Raw genomic sequence first — 15,751 nt, forward strand, 5'->3', positions numbered from 1 at the left:
CTGGCCCTGAGAACACCAATTTGCTGACGTGACAAAAAAAAAAAAAAAAACCCACAGAATTACGAATGCAAAAAAAACACCTTGACGATTGCTTTGAAATACAAGTCAATTTAGGTGGCTTTTGAGGTACTGGTCAAATACTTCACAGACAAGAAGAGGACATTCTGCACGATTTCTCCTGCCTAGTGCCAGAAGCAGCATCCAACAACCCTTTTACAGCCCCCTTTTGGAAGAACATACACTTCCTCAGATCACACAGGAGGCTAGGAAGGAAGATGAAGGAATAATACCTTGGGCCTGCGCTGCAGAGCTGTGGGAGTACCCCAGGGCCAGGAGCGCCGTCTCCACCAGCTGGCTAAAAAGCACATCTTTTCGCACCAAGACGAACTCAGCGTGTTCTTCTCTGTTGTCGTACTCGAGAGAGCCATCCAACTGCTCCACCACACAGAAGACAGGAATCATCAAACCTGGGGGGACACAATCCAATGGCAGAAGACGGCGTTACAAGGCAATCTGAGCCTCCCAGGATGAGAAGAGAAGAGGACCGTTCTAAAAGCTACTCCTCCGCTATGACCCCATATAGGTTAGGGTGACCAGGCCTGAGAGTTATGGGCCCCATGCAAGGCAGCAGGTGAGGAGAGAGGATCTTCCCTGTATGGCTGCCCCACTGCTGAGGACAAGGGCAGAAAACCTCAAATTCCAGGGCTGAAAAGGTAGATTGCACCAACCATAGGCATCTCAGTACATAGCCCGGGATTGAGGTTAGAACCTTCAATATCTCATGTTTTATCACTACACAACACTAGTATTTTCACATCAGCTCTGTTTTTGCCTAGAAATGTACTTCAATGCTGCTAGTCTGCAGTACTCAGTAGGGAGGACTGTTAAATTTCCAGGCCTGAAATGCTATAGGAATATATACAGGAAAGTCAAAAGCAGTCCTCTTCTAGGTTTTTTTCTTTTTTTAATCTCAGTAAGCAACCCATCAAGTTAGCCTGAAAAGCGGGTCATAAAAATCGCAGCTAACGTTGAACTAATGTTAAACAGTCAGCTAAATTCAAACTTCATCTCCTTGGAATTATTTTATGCACGGACAAAAGTTACCCCTGGAAAGAATATTTTTCAGTGTTTTCAGATTAAAAATTAAATAAACAAAGTAAACTACACTAAAGAATAAAGCAAATTAGTCTATTTAAAATCTGTTGAAATCTGTTGTCACTGAAATATTTCTCTGCTTTGTATCAAAGTGTGAAAAGCTTAAAAAATGTTTAATTCACCAAACATTTTCTAAACTTTTTTTTTTTAGAAAAAGCCACGCAGGCATTTAAATCTAAACATAGCAAGACAGAAGATGATCAAAGATTTACCAATGTACAAGTAATAAACACGCACTCTGCCCTGAGTAATTCACACAAATTAGTATGTTATGGACTGAGAGTCGGCTCTGGGTCTCTTCTTTGTTCTGATGGGTGCCTGGGCAGGCGGAGGGAGGGTTGGGAGAGGGTGGTGGTCTGGGTATAGGCACTCCGTAATAAAGACAAGAAGAGCTCTAGGAAATGGCTGGGAATGGGCCCAGTGCACAGAGTGTATGGGAGATTTCCAGAAGCCCTCCCTGCCCTGCCCCCAGATGCCTCCTGACCAACTCCCTGTGATCTAGAGAGCAGAGGAGAGAAACAGACACTGCACGGAGTCCTGGGCCATAGATTCGGGGTTTTGTTCTAAAGATAATACAATGGTGCAACTGGTTCCCATGTGCTAATTATTATTATTAAAGATAATAAGTATTGGGTATAATTATTAAATATCATTATTAACAATAATAATACTCATTAAGAATTGCTATCATTAAAGACCGTGGTAATTATTATTAAGCCTGTGCAGCAGCCCTACACGTCTCGCCACACCACACTTGAAACAAACTTGACTCCGTCATTACTCCCCACAGCAAACTCATTATGCACTACAGAGGGGAGGAAGAATCAAGGTAGCAGTGAGGCAGAGCAAATCTTAGGCAAAGATGATGACTTAGTGTGGTGCTTCATACAGTGCACTTTGCCTTGGTTACCATCACTAGCTTAGGAAGTATTTACTATTTATTGGCTTATGGGAGATTATCCCCAGATATATTTGAGACACATAATACATAATACAAGTTAGATATCTCCCACGTTATCTTCCCATCGCTCATTTGTATAGCATTTACTTGTTGTGCCTACTATGTGCCAGGCATCACTCATCACTCCGTAGATACAGGAAAGAACATGTCTGCTATGGCTTCTGGCCACCCTGTAGCTGGAAGCACTGTAAAGCCTTCCTGGGCAAGCATAATGGAGCTTTATACATCCCGAGCAGGAGAGCCCTTCCCTGCAGGGAATAGCCCCATTTAGACCTTTTAACTAGTACATAGTGGTGGTAATCGTTGTCAAAGGAAGCAGGCTCATTTCTAGCTCTAGTGACTTAAGCATATGCACACACACAGCCATGCAGCCAGCGGTGCCATAAGCTGCTGCGCCACTAATACCTGTGTCTACAGAGGTTTCAGTGCTGAAAGTCCACACGTGCAGTTCCTAGTGTCAACATCTGAGCGCTACACATCTGGAGACCACAGATAAGGCCTTTTAAAGGAAACTAGCTACTCAATAAGCTATCATTCACCCACGCCTTAGTAAGCCTGGGACTTGCTGAAAGGGTCCCATTAATTTCAAAGGAACCGTGCAATACAGTTAAATACAAACTATAACATAAAATCTCAGGGATCTCTAACATGTGAGAGACTTCTGTTTTGTAACCATCGATATGGGAACTAGTTCCTAAGTGTTTTAGTTCGGTGGCTGAAGGGAGCAACTGTTGGCTAGCACAACAGTGAATCCTTCTAGTCAAGAGAACTGCCAGTCCCCTTAAAGGTATCACCTACTTAAAAAAAAACAAAAAAAAAAACCAAGATGGCTCAGTGGATGAAGCGCTTGCTGTATGAATGAGGACCAGACAGAGTTCAGATGCCCAGCACAATGTAAAAGCCATATACAGCAGCATATGTCTCTGTGACTACAGCGTTTGAGGGTCAGGATCCAGGAGGATCCTGGGCTCACTAGCCAGCCAGCGTAAACAAAGTGGCAAGCTTCTGGTCCAATGGAATATCCTGTCTCAAAGAAGAAGGTGGAAAATGATAGAGGAAAACACCCAGTATCAACTTCAAACCTATATACACACACAGGGGCATGCACACACACACACACACACACACACACACACACACACACACACACACACACACACACACACACACATACACGGGCATGCATACACACAGGCACACACACAGAGCCACACACGGGCACATACATATTATAATATGTTGCTAAAAAAAATTAATCTTTTTACTAGTACTTGACTGATTTAACAATTATGGTTTTATAATAAAAGTCGCCTTTTACAAAAAAGATACGAAAAACTGATGCAGTGACTAATGACAATGGTAAAATAAGTAAATGAAAAATAGCAAATTAGCATAATAGAAGTTAAAACTAAGGTGTAGAACTAAAAAGCCTTTGAAAACAGGTCACCCCTAGGGAAACAAACCATAAAAGAATAAGTAGAAATGTACACCCCAGGAAGAAATTTACTCAGGTGGTCCCACTACTACCCCCAAGCAAAGGAAGAAAAGAGAGAGAAAAATTTACAAAATACTTCAAAAAATAAACTTAACAGTGGGAAGAGTAAATAAAGTAACTTCAATTAAAAAAAAAAAAGCAGCAGCATAAAGCTAAACACAGTTACAACTTACAAACGGGTCCTAGAGAAAATAAAAAGAGAACTCCATCTCTAGCCCTATATTTGACCTTATGGCATTATTTTTCTTTTATTGTAGCACAGACCCATTTCCAAATGATCAAGTCGAGAACTTTGGACCTTTTGATCATAAGCCTTGTTAAGCCTTTTACAATTGCTGGAGCTAGGCAGGGAGTTTAATCTGAGGACAGGCACTTGGGCCCCAGCCATTTACTAAAAAAAATCGAGACTCGTTCGGGCAAGCAGGACGTCGTACGCTGTCCTCTGTCATCGCAGACACGAAACAGGGCTCTCTCCACTAGAGAAGCGTGCTTCCCTGCTGTCGTCTGTTATGATGCTGAAACGGCCACGTTCATTGTGATAGTTCATAAAGAGCCGTGGTTACAGACTCCGTCCCGCACTGGCCATATGAACAGACAGGGGGGAAGACGGCTAAGTGTTATGCAAAGCCCTAGGGTGGAAGGTCTTTCAGTCAAATCCTGCTACTGTCACTCTTGGCCTGAGTCAGTGACTGTTGGTAACTTATTTGCAGCTCTCCAAGACTCAAAATCTCCCAGCTAAAGTGCAAATGAGTGTGTGTGAGTGTGTTAAGTGTGTGCATGAGTATGTAAGTGTGTGTGTGTGAGTTATATCTTGGTCATCTGAGTGAGATACAGCTCTCAAACAACGCTTCCTATTTTTGTTTTTTAAATATGAGTATTAATGCCATATTACAGAGTAGGAAGAGAACTCACTTCTTCAATACTTTTCAGTAAGCAATGGTCATGACACTAGAAAGTATTTCTTCAAATAAAAATTACACTAATCGTGACTGGATAGCCCACCACTGAGTGACCTAATGAGACTGATAACCACTTGATGGCTTATGATGCAGACAAGAGCAACTGACAGCACTCAACATGCCACGGAGCAAAAAGCACACCCCGGGTGGTGCCTCTTCACTTGAGAAGCGCTGTTAAGTATAAATTACACTCAATTTTGATGACTTCATGCCAAAAAAAAAAGCAACGAAAGTAAGTGTATTATAAACATTCTTTTAGCAAATGAATTGCATGTAGAAATAATATTTGAATAAGCTGAACTAAATACATTGTTAAAACTGCTGTCTGTGTCTCTGGCTTGTTTTAAGTGGGGCCGTGAGAAATCGCACACGCACCTTGTATTATATTTCTGTCAGATAGTACGCCGCTGCAAGCAACCTGCCAGACACCAACAAACACAATGGCTCTCCTTACACAAGGTTAGCTCACAAGTGACACTAAGACGACAACATAACTGTCCTGAGCACTTCTTGCCCCACCCACCCCCACCTCCTTAGGGAAGGATCTTTCCTTTAGGTTCTAGATCTTATATGACTTAAGAACAAAAGGCATTCTCTGTGTGCCTCCAGAGTGCCAAATGTGGTTGCCTCTCTTCTGCACTAAGCAAACTGTCAGCAGCTGCTTTCTTCCTAGCACTGTTACTTCTACATCTGTACTGAGCTCTCCTACCTCCTCTTACCGTCGTCATCTTTAAGGGATGCTACCGACCATGCTGGCATGGGGACAATGAGAAGAGCTGGAATCTTCTCCCATCTGGCCCATCACGGACTTAGCACAGACACCCTTACATTTACCATGCAAGGAGGTTAATCTTGACCTCAGCTAATAAACTACATGACATGGCCATGGCTGAGCATCCACTCAGCCCATCTAAATCCCACATTGTCCTTGGAAAATAACATTCCAGACTCTGCCCACAGGAACCTGACAACTTAACCTGTTAAGCCAACAGCCCTCCCCATTTGCTACGCCCTGGGAGAGACCTGTGCTGCTGGATCGGAGAAATTTGTGAGGACTCCCGATTGCGGGGACAACACCAGACCCGGAAAAGCTTCCAAAATAGAGATTCTTCTGGCACTTCAGACAAGGAGGAAAAAAAAAAAAATCATGCCCAAGGGACAGGCTCCACTGTCCTTCCTGGCCCCTTTGTCTCCTGAGTCCATCCAAATCCTCTTCTCGGAACTGGCCCCTGAATGACAGTAGCTCATCTGAGGTGATAGGAGGCCTGCCCTTCCCTTCCCTCTAGGCTCCTCCTAACCCACCCGTTTCAGGAAAGAAGGTAGCCACAGGACCACTCCTTGGTCCTGGGGCCTTGATCTATCTTGTACTATCACCTAAGACGTTTCCAGGGCAACTGAAGCTGCTCCTCACATCTGCTGTTTGCATAAACTGAACCTGAAGCAATGTACCGTCCATTGTCCTCAGCCTCCATAAGAAATAAATCCTACACCCTAGGAAGCCCTAGAAAGATGGAAGAAATGTACAAAGCAGACAATACAGGGCTCTCTAAGGACTAAGGAGAAAGAAAGGACTATCTTCCTGTTACAACTTACTAGCAAACTCAAAGTGTTTATTTGTATAATCTCCTTCCTGATTCTCTCAGAGAGAAAGAGAGAACAGGAGTAGCTCACCAACATCAACTTAGACCCTTTTCTTCATACCCTACAACAATAAAGCAAAGGCTGAGAGTCAAGGACGAACCACACCCAGAAACAGAAATCGAACATCTTTTACCTCCTGGTTGGGGCCACGGTCAAAACTTGGAAAAATAAGCAACTATGTTTTGCCTACAGCAGCACCTCGTCCTGGCCCTGTGGTCTCCTTTCCTCCTGTCTTCGGCCCACCCTTCTGAGATTAAGGCTGGCCACATTCCAAACCCAGCTGCTGCATACTCTCCCCCCCACCACCACCCCACCCCGCAGGGGCATACTCCCATCCCCACCCCCACCCCGGGGGCTGATGTGGATATTTTCTGAGATTTATTGATAAAAAGCTGAGGTGACACTTTAGGGGTGGGGATAGAGCTCCGGGGTAGAGAACACTAAGCACGCACGCATGTGCAAGGCCTCCAGCTCAATCTCCAGCAGAATTTCAAAAATACACTACATTTTGCTATCAAATGGCTTTGTTGTTTCTTCATCTCCTCGACTCACAAGGGAGGTACAGAGACGCCTTCCTGGTCTCTCTGCAAATCTCGGCATATGCGCACATAAGTGTAAAATGGCTACCACAGTACCGCAGGCTGTAATCTTATGGGACCTCTGTCCACGCACACCCTGTGACTGACTAGAACATCAGTGTGCGTGGGGTGACTGTTATCTTCCTATTTCCTTCCAAATAAGCTTAACTGGAGGAAAATGTCAGATCGCGCTTTTTAAAAAGTAGAAATAATATTTCCACCAATTGTAGGGGTAAAGGAAGTGTATCATTTGGGTATAGGGGAGTCAGTCACCCAAGGGTTCACAGGTCAACCTGGGGCCCTTGAGGCTCCCTGGTGGTGCTCCAAGGTCCAGCATTCCTTCCTGACCTTGGACCGTTGGTTTCATTTGTCCCTCAGATAGAGGTGGATGGCAGAAAATTCTAGGAGGTCCACAGAGGGAGGGTTACTGTCAGCTCTGAAGAAACAGCCAAAGGCAAACAAAGCCATAAACACAACAGTCTGGCTTCCTCCCCACCCTGACTCAGGGATTGGACACTCCCTGCCAAGGAAGGTTTCAACAATAAAACCTCTTAACACATCCACACCCTCCCACCGTTTAAAGAGGTGAGGGGTTGAAAACTAGGTAAGAGTTTACTCTCAGAGTTCTTGGTGGTAAAAATCAGATAGCGTTTCAGGCCCGGAAGGCGACCCTAACCTTAGGAATTAAGTGCGAGAGGAGGCCTGGAGAAGGTAGGTACGGAGAGTGAACACTGGCTCCTCAAAGGCTCACCGTGAGCCCCAAAATAGCAGGAAGGAGAGCCAGCTGTAGTATCCGCATACTCCGCTTGCAGACCTGTCCTCAAGTGTCAGAGAGCACACACCTCAGCCTGACGTCAGGCTTGTAGAAGGAAGTATAAATGACTCCACACTTAACCTCACAGGAATTCATTCACCAGCAAGATCAAGTCAGAGAAAAGGCTGCCTGAAACCACGGCATCACTGAAACCCAGGAGGCAAGCTGTGGTAACTTACCTCAATAAGAGTTACAGCTGGTTCAGCTGCCATGGCCAGCTGAAACCTGGGAACTAACCCCACCCCCACCCCCACCCCGGATGTCAGCACCACCTGGTCTGTGGCTAGCTCAGGGACAGGCCCACCTGGCCTGTGGCTAGCTCCGGGAGAGGCCCACCTTCAGACAAATCTCCATTCTGCCATACCCTACCTCAAGCCTGACCTATGGTAAGCCCAAAATAAACAGTGGTTCGGTTTAACAAAAGGCTAAGTCCACTTAGACATTAATTGTCTCTATCAGTAAGCAGTGTGAACTGTTCCCATGGCCCCAAGTCTCCCAGCTGTCACGTTGCCGTCGGCATCATGAGGGCCCTTCTGCACTGTAGTGAGCATCAACAACAGGGAGCGCTTTCTAGGAAAAAAAAAAAAGATGGACACAAGTGGATTCAGGAGCTGGTTTTTCCCTTGGGCAGAGGAAGCTCGCCAGACCACAGGGCCATGCGTGTCCAGAGTCGGCAGTGACTGCTGCTATAGCAGCACAGGGCATTGCTGTGGATCCTGGGTACCGCCCAGAGCTCAGGTTTGGAGAGGCAGTTGGTCAGCAGTCCCACCCACCGGTGTCCGACACCACAGGACAGCAGCACCTTCTTTAAGTCTGGATATTACAGAAAAGTTCAAACCCATGGTATTTTGCTGGAAGATACTTAATTCAAAACTAAAGGTCTTTGGGTTTTTTTTTTCTTCCCCACAGTTGTTAAAGTACACCCATCAAAAGACTCAATGGTGTATTAAAAGTGATTGGATCATATTTCAATAATTTCAGGGATTCTTGTCTGCTGTTAAAGCACACGTTGATTCTGTAGGTTTCTAACACGGTAAATTTTTAAGACGTGTTCATGAGGATGCGCATTTGTCTCTGCCTCTTTACAATACCCTGTCTGCAAAAGCTTTTCGTAACTTAGAATCCCACTGCTCAAAAGAAGGGAGTCAATACAAACTGTCCTTGTACCATTTGCTTTGTTACCTCGGGTTTGGAGCTCTGCCTAAATATTATTTTATCTAATTCGAACCTTTTTTCTTTTTTCTTTTAATCTTTGATTAATTTCTCCAGTGTAGTGTTAAGGAAAGGCTAACTGTGCTGAGGTTTTCTAGCAAGGAATTAATAAAGGAATCAGGCACTCACTCTCAATAAGGCAAGACTACCTATATTTCTAGTGGGAATATTTCATAGCACAAGCATGTTTCCTTTGGGGAGTTTAACTCAAAAAAATTATTAAAAATTGAGATCAAACACACTGGTGCAAAACCTCAAAGGAAATCACGCGAGAGTGGAGAGATTTTTTATCAAATGAAAACTGAAAGGTAAAGTTTTTATATTAAAAAAAAAAGGTTTCTCCCTCATAAAAGAAAATCCTACTATGTTTAGGGTTCAAACAGTAAAACATTTATGGATATTTAACAAGAATCTAAAAGAAATCATCACTGTGAACTAAGGAATGTAGGTTCCACGGGGCTGAACCTTCAAGGACAGCCAGCCAGCAGCCCCTTTCCCAGGCTCTCAGCCCCATCCTCAGCAACCCCCTGAGCAGAGGGGGAGGGGTGAAGGGAGAGGGGCCAAGCTCCAGAAAGCACCTTGGAGGAGAAAGGGAAGGAAAAAAGGAGACCAGAGAATACCAAAAAGTCAGAATCATAGTGTGCACCCTCCAGCTCCTCAGGGGACAATGGGATCTCTGGCATACGCCACGGAAGTCATTATTGCTGTGACTGCGATGAAGTTAATAAAGCCAGGCCCACAGACCAGGCAAAGGCGGCTGATGGAATACTGCCCAGACACAATATTCGAAATATATATGTACCTGTGTAATTTACAGCAACTATTTAATAAAAATAGAAGAGAATTTTTTCTCTCTCTGTGGTTCTAAGACATTCTCTTTATATCTATGTCATTCTAAAAGAAAAATATTAAATTTGATTATTTTTAAAACTAAGAGAAATGGTAAACCACTGCCTATGAAACCCACGGAATTCTCCTTGCTTTGTTTTTCTGAGACCTGTTTTCACCCTCTAGCCCTGGATGGCCTGGGACTTACTAGGTAGACCACCCCACTTTGCCTCTAAGAAAACCTTGAGTGATCCTCCTGCCTCTGCCTTCCAAGTGCTAGGATATTCTCACCCTTACTGTGGCCATCCAAAGGCTGCCACCTGATCAAAGGAAAAAAAAAGTGATTCCTTTTTTCTTTAACCGATGTATGTCTAAAGTCTGAGATGATTTATTTCCTGAATTCAAAAATGAGATATCCTTACCCTAAACAAAATATGCAATTCTACCTAGAACACTCCGGTAGTATTTTAAACTGGGGGTAAGCCCAGATTTGTACATCTCAACCCTAGAGGACTAGATTTATAAATCTTTTCTTTTCTCAAGTCATCCCTAAGCCTCACACTGAACGAGTTTAGCATACCGCACCTCGAGCCTATGATTTGCAGAGAGTTCTAGTCTCACATGAATATCACAGAATGCCCAACAGACAAGGAGGCCGGCAGCAAGGAAGGAAGGAAGGCTTAGCTTGGGGTTAGCTTAGAAGCATAGGTTCTCCTTGGTGGGCCCCACTAGGACAGGGCAGGGGGTAGAGCAAGCAACTCTGTCTCAGAACCCTGACTGCCACATCGGAAAGACAATGAATGAGAAACACACATCATCCCAGCTCCGGTGAATGAAAGCTCACTTCTCTATTTTATTAACAGGAGGACAGACAAACAGATCTCTATGCCAGAGAGAGCATGCCTGTGTTTATGAGACTGACTGTGAGGAAGGCGGTTTCCTGTGCCATTCTGTCAGAGAAGAAGAGAGCCGAATCTCAGAAGCCTCCCTTGGTGAAAAAGAATTGTCTCTCTCAACCTTGCTTTCAAGCTCCACGTCAATCTTTAATATAATTATGTTTGACAGAATAGAAGCTCTTGGCAGGTACCTTGTTTACAATAAACGCTTAGTTTGGGTACATGGGCTGTATTTCAGTCTTACAAATATCAAACACAAACCTACAAGGGTCCCATTATGGGGCTGAGAATTATTTTGCTATAAATCTTTTTATTGGAGGGCTAGGGGATTTTTTTTTTCCCTGCAGCTTGTTTTCCACTAAGCACTGGTACAGTGTGAGGAGAGGTGTGTTGAGATCCTGACCCTGTGCTAATTGGAATCCCCTACGTTTCTCTCTCATCAGACAGTTCACAGCCATCCTGAACATTCCGGTTGAGTCTGGTTTTCCATGGTGGCCAAAAGTACCACACGAATGGTCTCACTAAAGGTGCACTGGTCCCCGTCATTCTCTTTCTCCCCAAAATCTCTTGGGAACTAATGATCACTGGCAGACTTTCAATGGTAAGCTCCCATTTGGCGGGGGTTGGAGGGGGTAGTATAAATTAACCATAAAAATGTGCTTAAGGCACAAACTTGCTCTGTGAATGAGCCCATAAATGCAGTTAGTTTTGCTGAGAAATTACCTAGACATTCATGGAGAGGGGCAGGAAACGAAAAAAAGAAAAAAAAATCACCTTATTTTCTCTTAAAGAGTGACCTTACCCGGAATGACCGCCATCCAGAGAATCATCTCCTTCTGCTCCCTCAACAAAGGGCTCCTGGTACCATTTTACCAAATCTAAGAGGCTCAAACTTGTCTCAAGGCGCCTTCCGACCTCGCCAAGGCCGGCTGTCCAGCACACCTGGCTCAGCCCGCTGCTGTCTGCGGAGGGATTGCTGTGCCATGGAGCACGCTGGTACTGACACTCTGGGGACTCGCTAAGCTTTCGTATCAAGACAGTCCGTGTCCTCCCATGTCCACTTTTGTGTGACCAGGTCTCTTAGCAATCCAATTCTAACACGGGGGTCAACATACAGAAAAGACTGCCATGTGAATTTAGTGGAGGCCTATATTCCAAAACAAGGTTGGGATTCTCAGTTGTTTTGGACAGACTCAGATTTCTTTCCTTTCCATCAGGGTTACAATTGTAGGTAACATAAATAAAATAAAAACGTCTTGACAACTCACAGCTTCTTAAACAGCAGTCACAGGCTCAGAGGTTTCCCCATTTCATAAACCAGTGAGGAAACGAAGAATATTTTCATTACAGCATCGGCTTCACGCACCTTTCCTGCTATTATCAAATGCACTAGTTTACATTGTGAACTAATGGGAAATTGTTCCACTCACCTAAAATAATCATTTTTTTTTTAATTAAAGAAACAACCTTAAAGCAGGAGAAGAGGGGAAACCTTCAGACAGTGGTTGTATGAAAGAAATACCACTTTTTATTGTACGACAAGAATTCCCTTGGAGGCAAAAAGATGTGATGCCAAGTTCCACCCAGAGTTAATGTTTAGGTTCAAACTGTAAAGCCCAGAGAAGGGCAGAACCAGTAATAGGACTCTTAAAGCTCAGCCCTGTTAGGTTATATGTATATAAAAGTGAGACACCTTTGCTGACAAAGGGTTAATTTAGGTGTTATTTAATGAAGGTGCTATTAACTAAATAGTCTGCATGGAAAAAAAAAAGTGTTAAGGCTATTTTGGTTCATTGGATATAAATTCCCCCTTTGAAGGGGATGATCCCTGTGGACGCCTGGGGCTTTTGGACACTGTAACACAGGACATGCCATCCATCTTAAACCTTTATGTCGTGGCTCACAGAAAGATCTTCTCAAGCAATGACCCCAAGAAAAGGTTTCACAGCTAACCAAAAAAAAGTCCCCTGAGGGCAAGCTTGGGAGGAAACTGTGTTAGGGGCCCCTCCAATCTCAGTGGCTCAGACCCATCAGCAAGAGGCCGCTGCCCTGACTCCATTGTCATTGCCAGGTTTTCTAGAACTGTTGAGTTTCCCAGTAACAAGGCCAACCCGGAGTGAAAACGCAGCCACTGATCTTGGCAGTTGCCCGCTGCCTGCTGCTGTCCCCTGTTGCAAGGGTGGATTGGGGAGTGAAAGCTGCCAGTCTAGCAAGGTTAACAATTGTGGGTCTGCTGTGCATGGTAATGCCCTCTTCTGAGCCCAGGGGCAGGTGGATGGTTGAGGCCAGCAAGGGCCAGGGCCACATACTGAGAATCAGCCTCAAAATTAAAGAAAAGAAAAGAAAAAAAGGACAAATGGATATCTGTAATAGTTCACAGGACTCAGAATGTGAGCCAGATAGATGCTCTGTGTTCAAGTGACAGTCCACACGACCTGAGCGACAAGCTGGTAACCTGGTAACATGAACACACAGGAGTCCACGATCCCGAAAGAAAGGCAGGAGTGGGTGGGCATCAACTTCTCTCTCCAGTTTAGTCTCCTGAGGACTTTGGGAGAGGGAGCTGGCTGGGACCTCACTAGCTCTTACTTTTGAACAACAAGCTGTTATTTCTGTGGATCATCTGTCTCCACAGGTTAGAAGGGGGTGCAGGGGGGGGAGGAAGGGGTCACTTACACCTCAGGGAGAACTCAAGAAAACTGTCACATCCTTGTGGTTGGTGCCCGGGCACATTCCCATGGGCTTTTTCTGTGAACTTCCAGGGGAAGGAGGAAAGGCGATGCAGAGCTCAGCTAACCAACGGCACCAGAAGACGAGGAGCACTCTGGTTATTCGGCATCGTCTTTAAGTCTAAAGATGTGTACACTGTGTGACAGGTCCACCTCATTTTTCTTAATGATGTTTTTATTATTCCTTCACTCAATTAAAGCAGAAATGGATATTGCATCTTCTGACTGTATAATTGTTATTGTAATCTGTTTTCGATCACCGCTTGGAAATGGGTCCAAAACAGCATAAACTGTCGACTGCCTCAGAACACAAGTCATTTTCTTTTACTACGACACTTAAAGAGACATTTATCATGTGGATCTCTTACCATCTTTGGGTTATGACAAAAGAAAGTTTTGTTCTATTAACCAAAAAAAAAAAAAATGTTTCAAAAACACAGCAATTTTAAGAGTTTTATATGGATGCATTTTTCTAATAAGCTAACACCAATATCAATTTTGACTTTCTTTATATGTCTAAATAGTAGAGCAGTGAAATGCTTAATTTTCATGTGCTGGCATAATGAGAAAAATATCAAAATATGTTTTTGGGAGGGTTTTATGTTGTTATTTTTACTGTATGCCTTTGGGTCATTTCTCTACAGTCATGTGGTTCTCTTTGTAAAGAAAATATTTTCTTGTGTAAAATAAAATGATTAGTTACGACAAAACTGAGATACTTGTTTCCCAGCTATGAACCAAAACCAAGCAAAGACCTTCAAGGAAGAAAAGGGTAAACTGGCATTAACTCGCTGAAGGCCAGCTGTTCCCATGACCACCTGCAAATGGCCTGTCAGACTTCAGGGTTTTAGAAAACAGGCTCTTATCTGGAATGTTCTCTTCCCACATCTGCATAGGTCTCCAAGCAAACAAAGACAGGCACTGAGCTCTGTGCCACTGTGAGTGGGCATCAAATACCCCTGGAAAATATATAGACTTTTACAAAGAGTGCCAGCCTCTTCCTTCAGGGTTTTTGGCTTTTTGGCCTTTTTTCTTATAGTAATACCACAGTTTAATAACCAGCTGTGCTAGGACAGAGCTCCATTCTGATAATAAGTTAAGAGGAGGAATCAGGGGGTTTTTTTGCCCCATACGGTAACAGTATCAGGAACAAACAAAACTGGAAGACAGGCTTCCTCGAGAGTTTTATTGTTCTAGTGTATTGGACCAAGGGTTATCAGACATGCCTGACATGATCTGCTGACAACAGTATTTCAAGGTTTAGACTGTTGACACGTTTATTAATTTACTTTAGGTTACAGTTGCTCCGCTTTGCTTTTTTTTTTTTTTCATCTTATGCACTGCTCTAAGTGGTAACTATAATATCTACTAGATTTGTCTTTTTATTATTATCACTATTTTTGGCTAGCAAAAAAAAATCAGTAGGTCTCACTGCAGGGCCTTTCCACACTTGCAGCATTACACTTTGCTCTCATCTGGGGCTTTCCTATTTTGGCTTTAGAGATATAGATAATAATTTTAAAATACATGGCCATAAATTCAGTTGCCATAACTGCACATCCAAAACATATTTATACATTTATAGCTTCTTATCTGGCTTGTTGTTAATCTGCAACTAAGTATAGCATCACAAATAACAGCAAAAGACAGAGTAGATGACACTTTCTCATCCCTTTTGTGTCACCTAATTAGACTTGTTTTCAAGTCATGAAAAGACTTGTATTATTATTTTTTAATCATTTGCAATTAGTGAAACAATTCTGTTAGTTGAATATATATATAGTCTTCCATGATTTTAAAAACTTTATTTTGAATTCTTTTTTTTTGGTATTAGTGTTTGTGGATTTTTGAGATAAAGTCTTCCTGTGTGTCCCAGATTGGACAAGAACTCAGAATATGGCTCAGACTAGCCTCATACTTAGAATTCTCCTACCTCAGCCTCCCAAGTGCTGCTACCACAGGCATAAGCCACCATGCCCAATATATCCCAGAACATTTGTACAGAAACACTGTGATATGTCAGGCTTACAGAGTGCACTTCCATATAAAGGGGAAAAGAGGTGTTTCTGGGTAGCAATCCAGGAAGTAATGCCTCTTCAGAAAAAGGAGAACAGTCCAATGTAGAAGCTACACCTATGTCAAAGCAAGAAAGGAAGGAAAGAAGGAAGAAAGGAAGGAAGAGAAGGAAAGGAAAAAAAGAAGAAGAAGAAAACCACTCTGGAAGTCCTCAACTGGCTGTTATTTTACTCACACCTCAATTACACTCAGCCATTTCCTGTGGCTCTGGAAATGGCGACCACTTTATCCATAAGCCGCAGGATGATGGATCCTTTGTATCTGAAGATCTGTTTCTAATACTCAGCCAATTTCAAAACCTCTCCCGTACTTCAAAAATAAAAGAAATTCGCAGCTCACCTTACTGGCTCACTAAATTAATGCTGAGGAGCAGGAGCTGTGAGGGCCGGGAGTGGGAAGAGATCTAT

General features: G+C 43.5%; 1 protein-coding gene across 4 annotated transcripts in view; it reads right to left on the reverse strand.

The window, feature by feature from the left end:
- The window catches only part of SATB2 (SATB homeobox 2), a 185,807-nt gene that overhangs the window by 154,867 nt on the left and 15,189 nt on the right, over positions 1-15,751 (reverse strand). For all 4 annotated transcript variants that reach the window (XM_084780227.1, XM_084780224.1, XM_084780225.1 and 1 more), the window contains one exon: positions 291-467. In XM_084780227.1, the coding sequence (XP_084636353.1) occupies positions 291-467 (177 nt within the window). The remainder of the gene's footprint in view (positions 1-290; positions 468-15,751) is intronic.

Source organism: Acomys minous (genome assembly GCF_964271855.1).
Source record: "Acomys minous genome assembly, chromosome: 4".
Lineage (NCBI taxonomy): Eukaryota > Metazoa > Chordata > Mammalia > Rodentia > Muridae > Acomys > Acomys minous.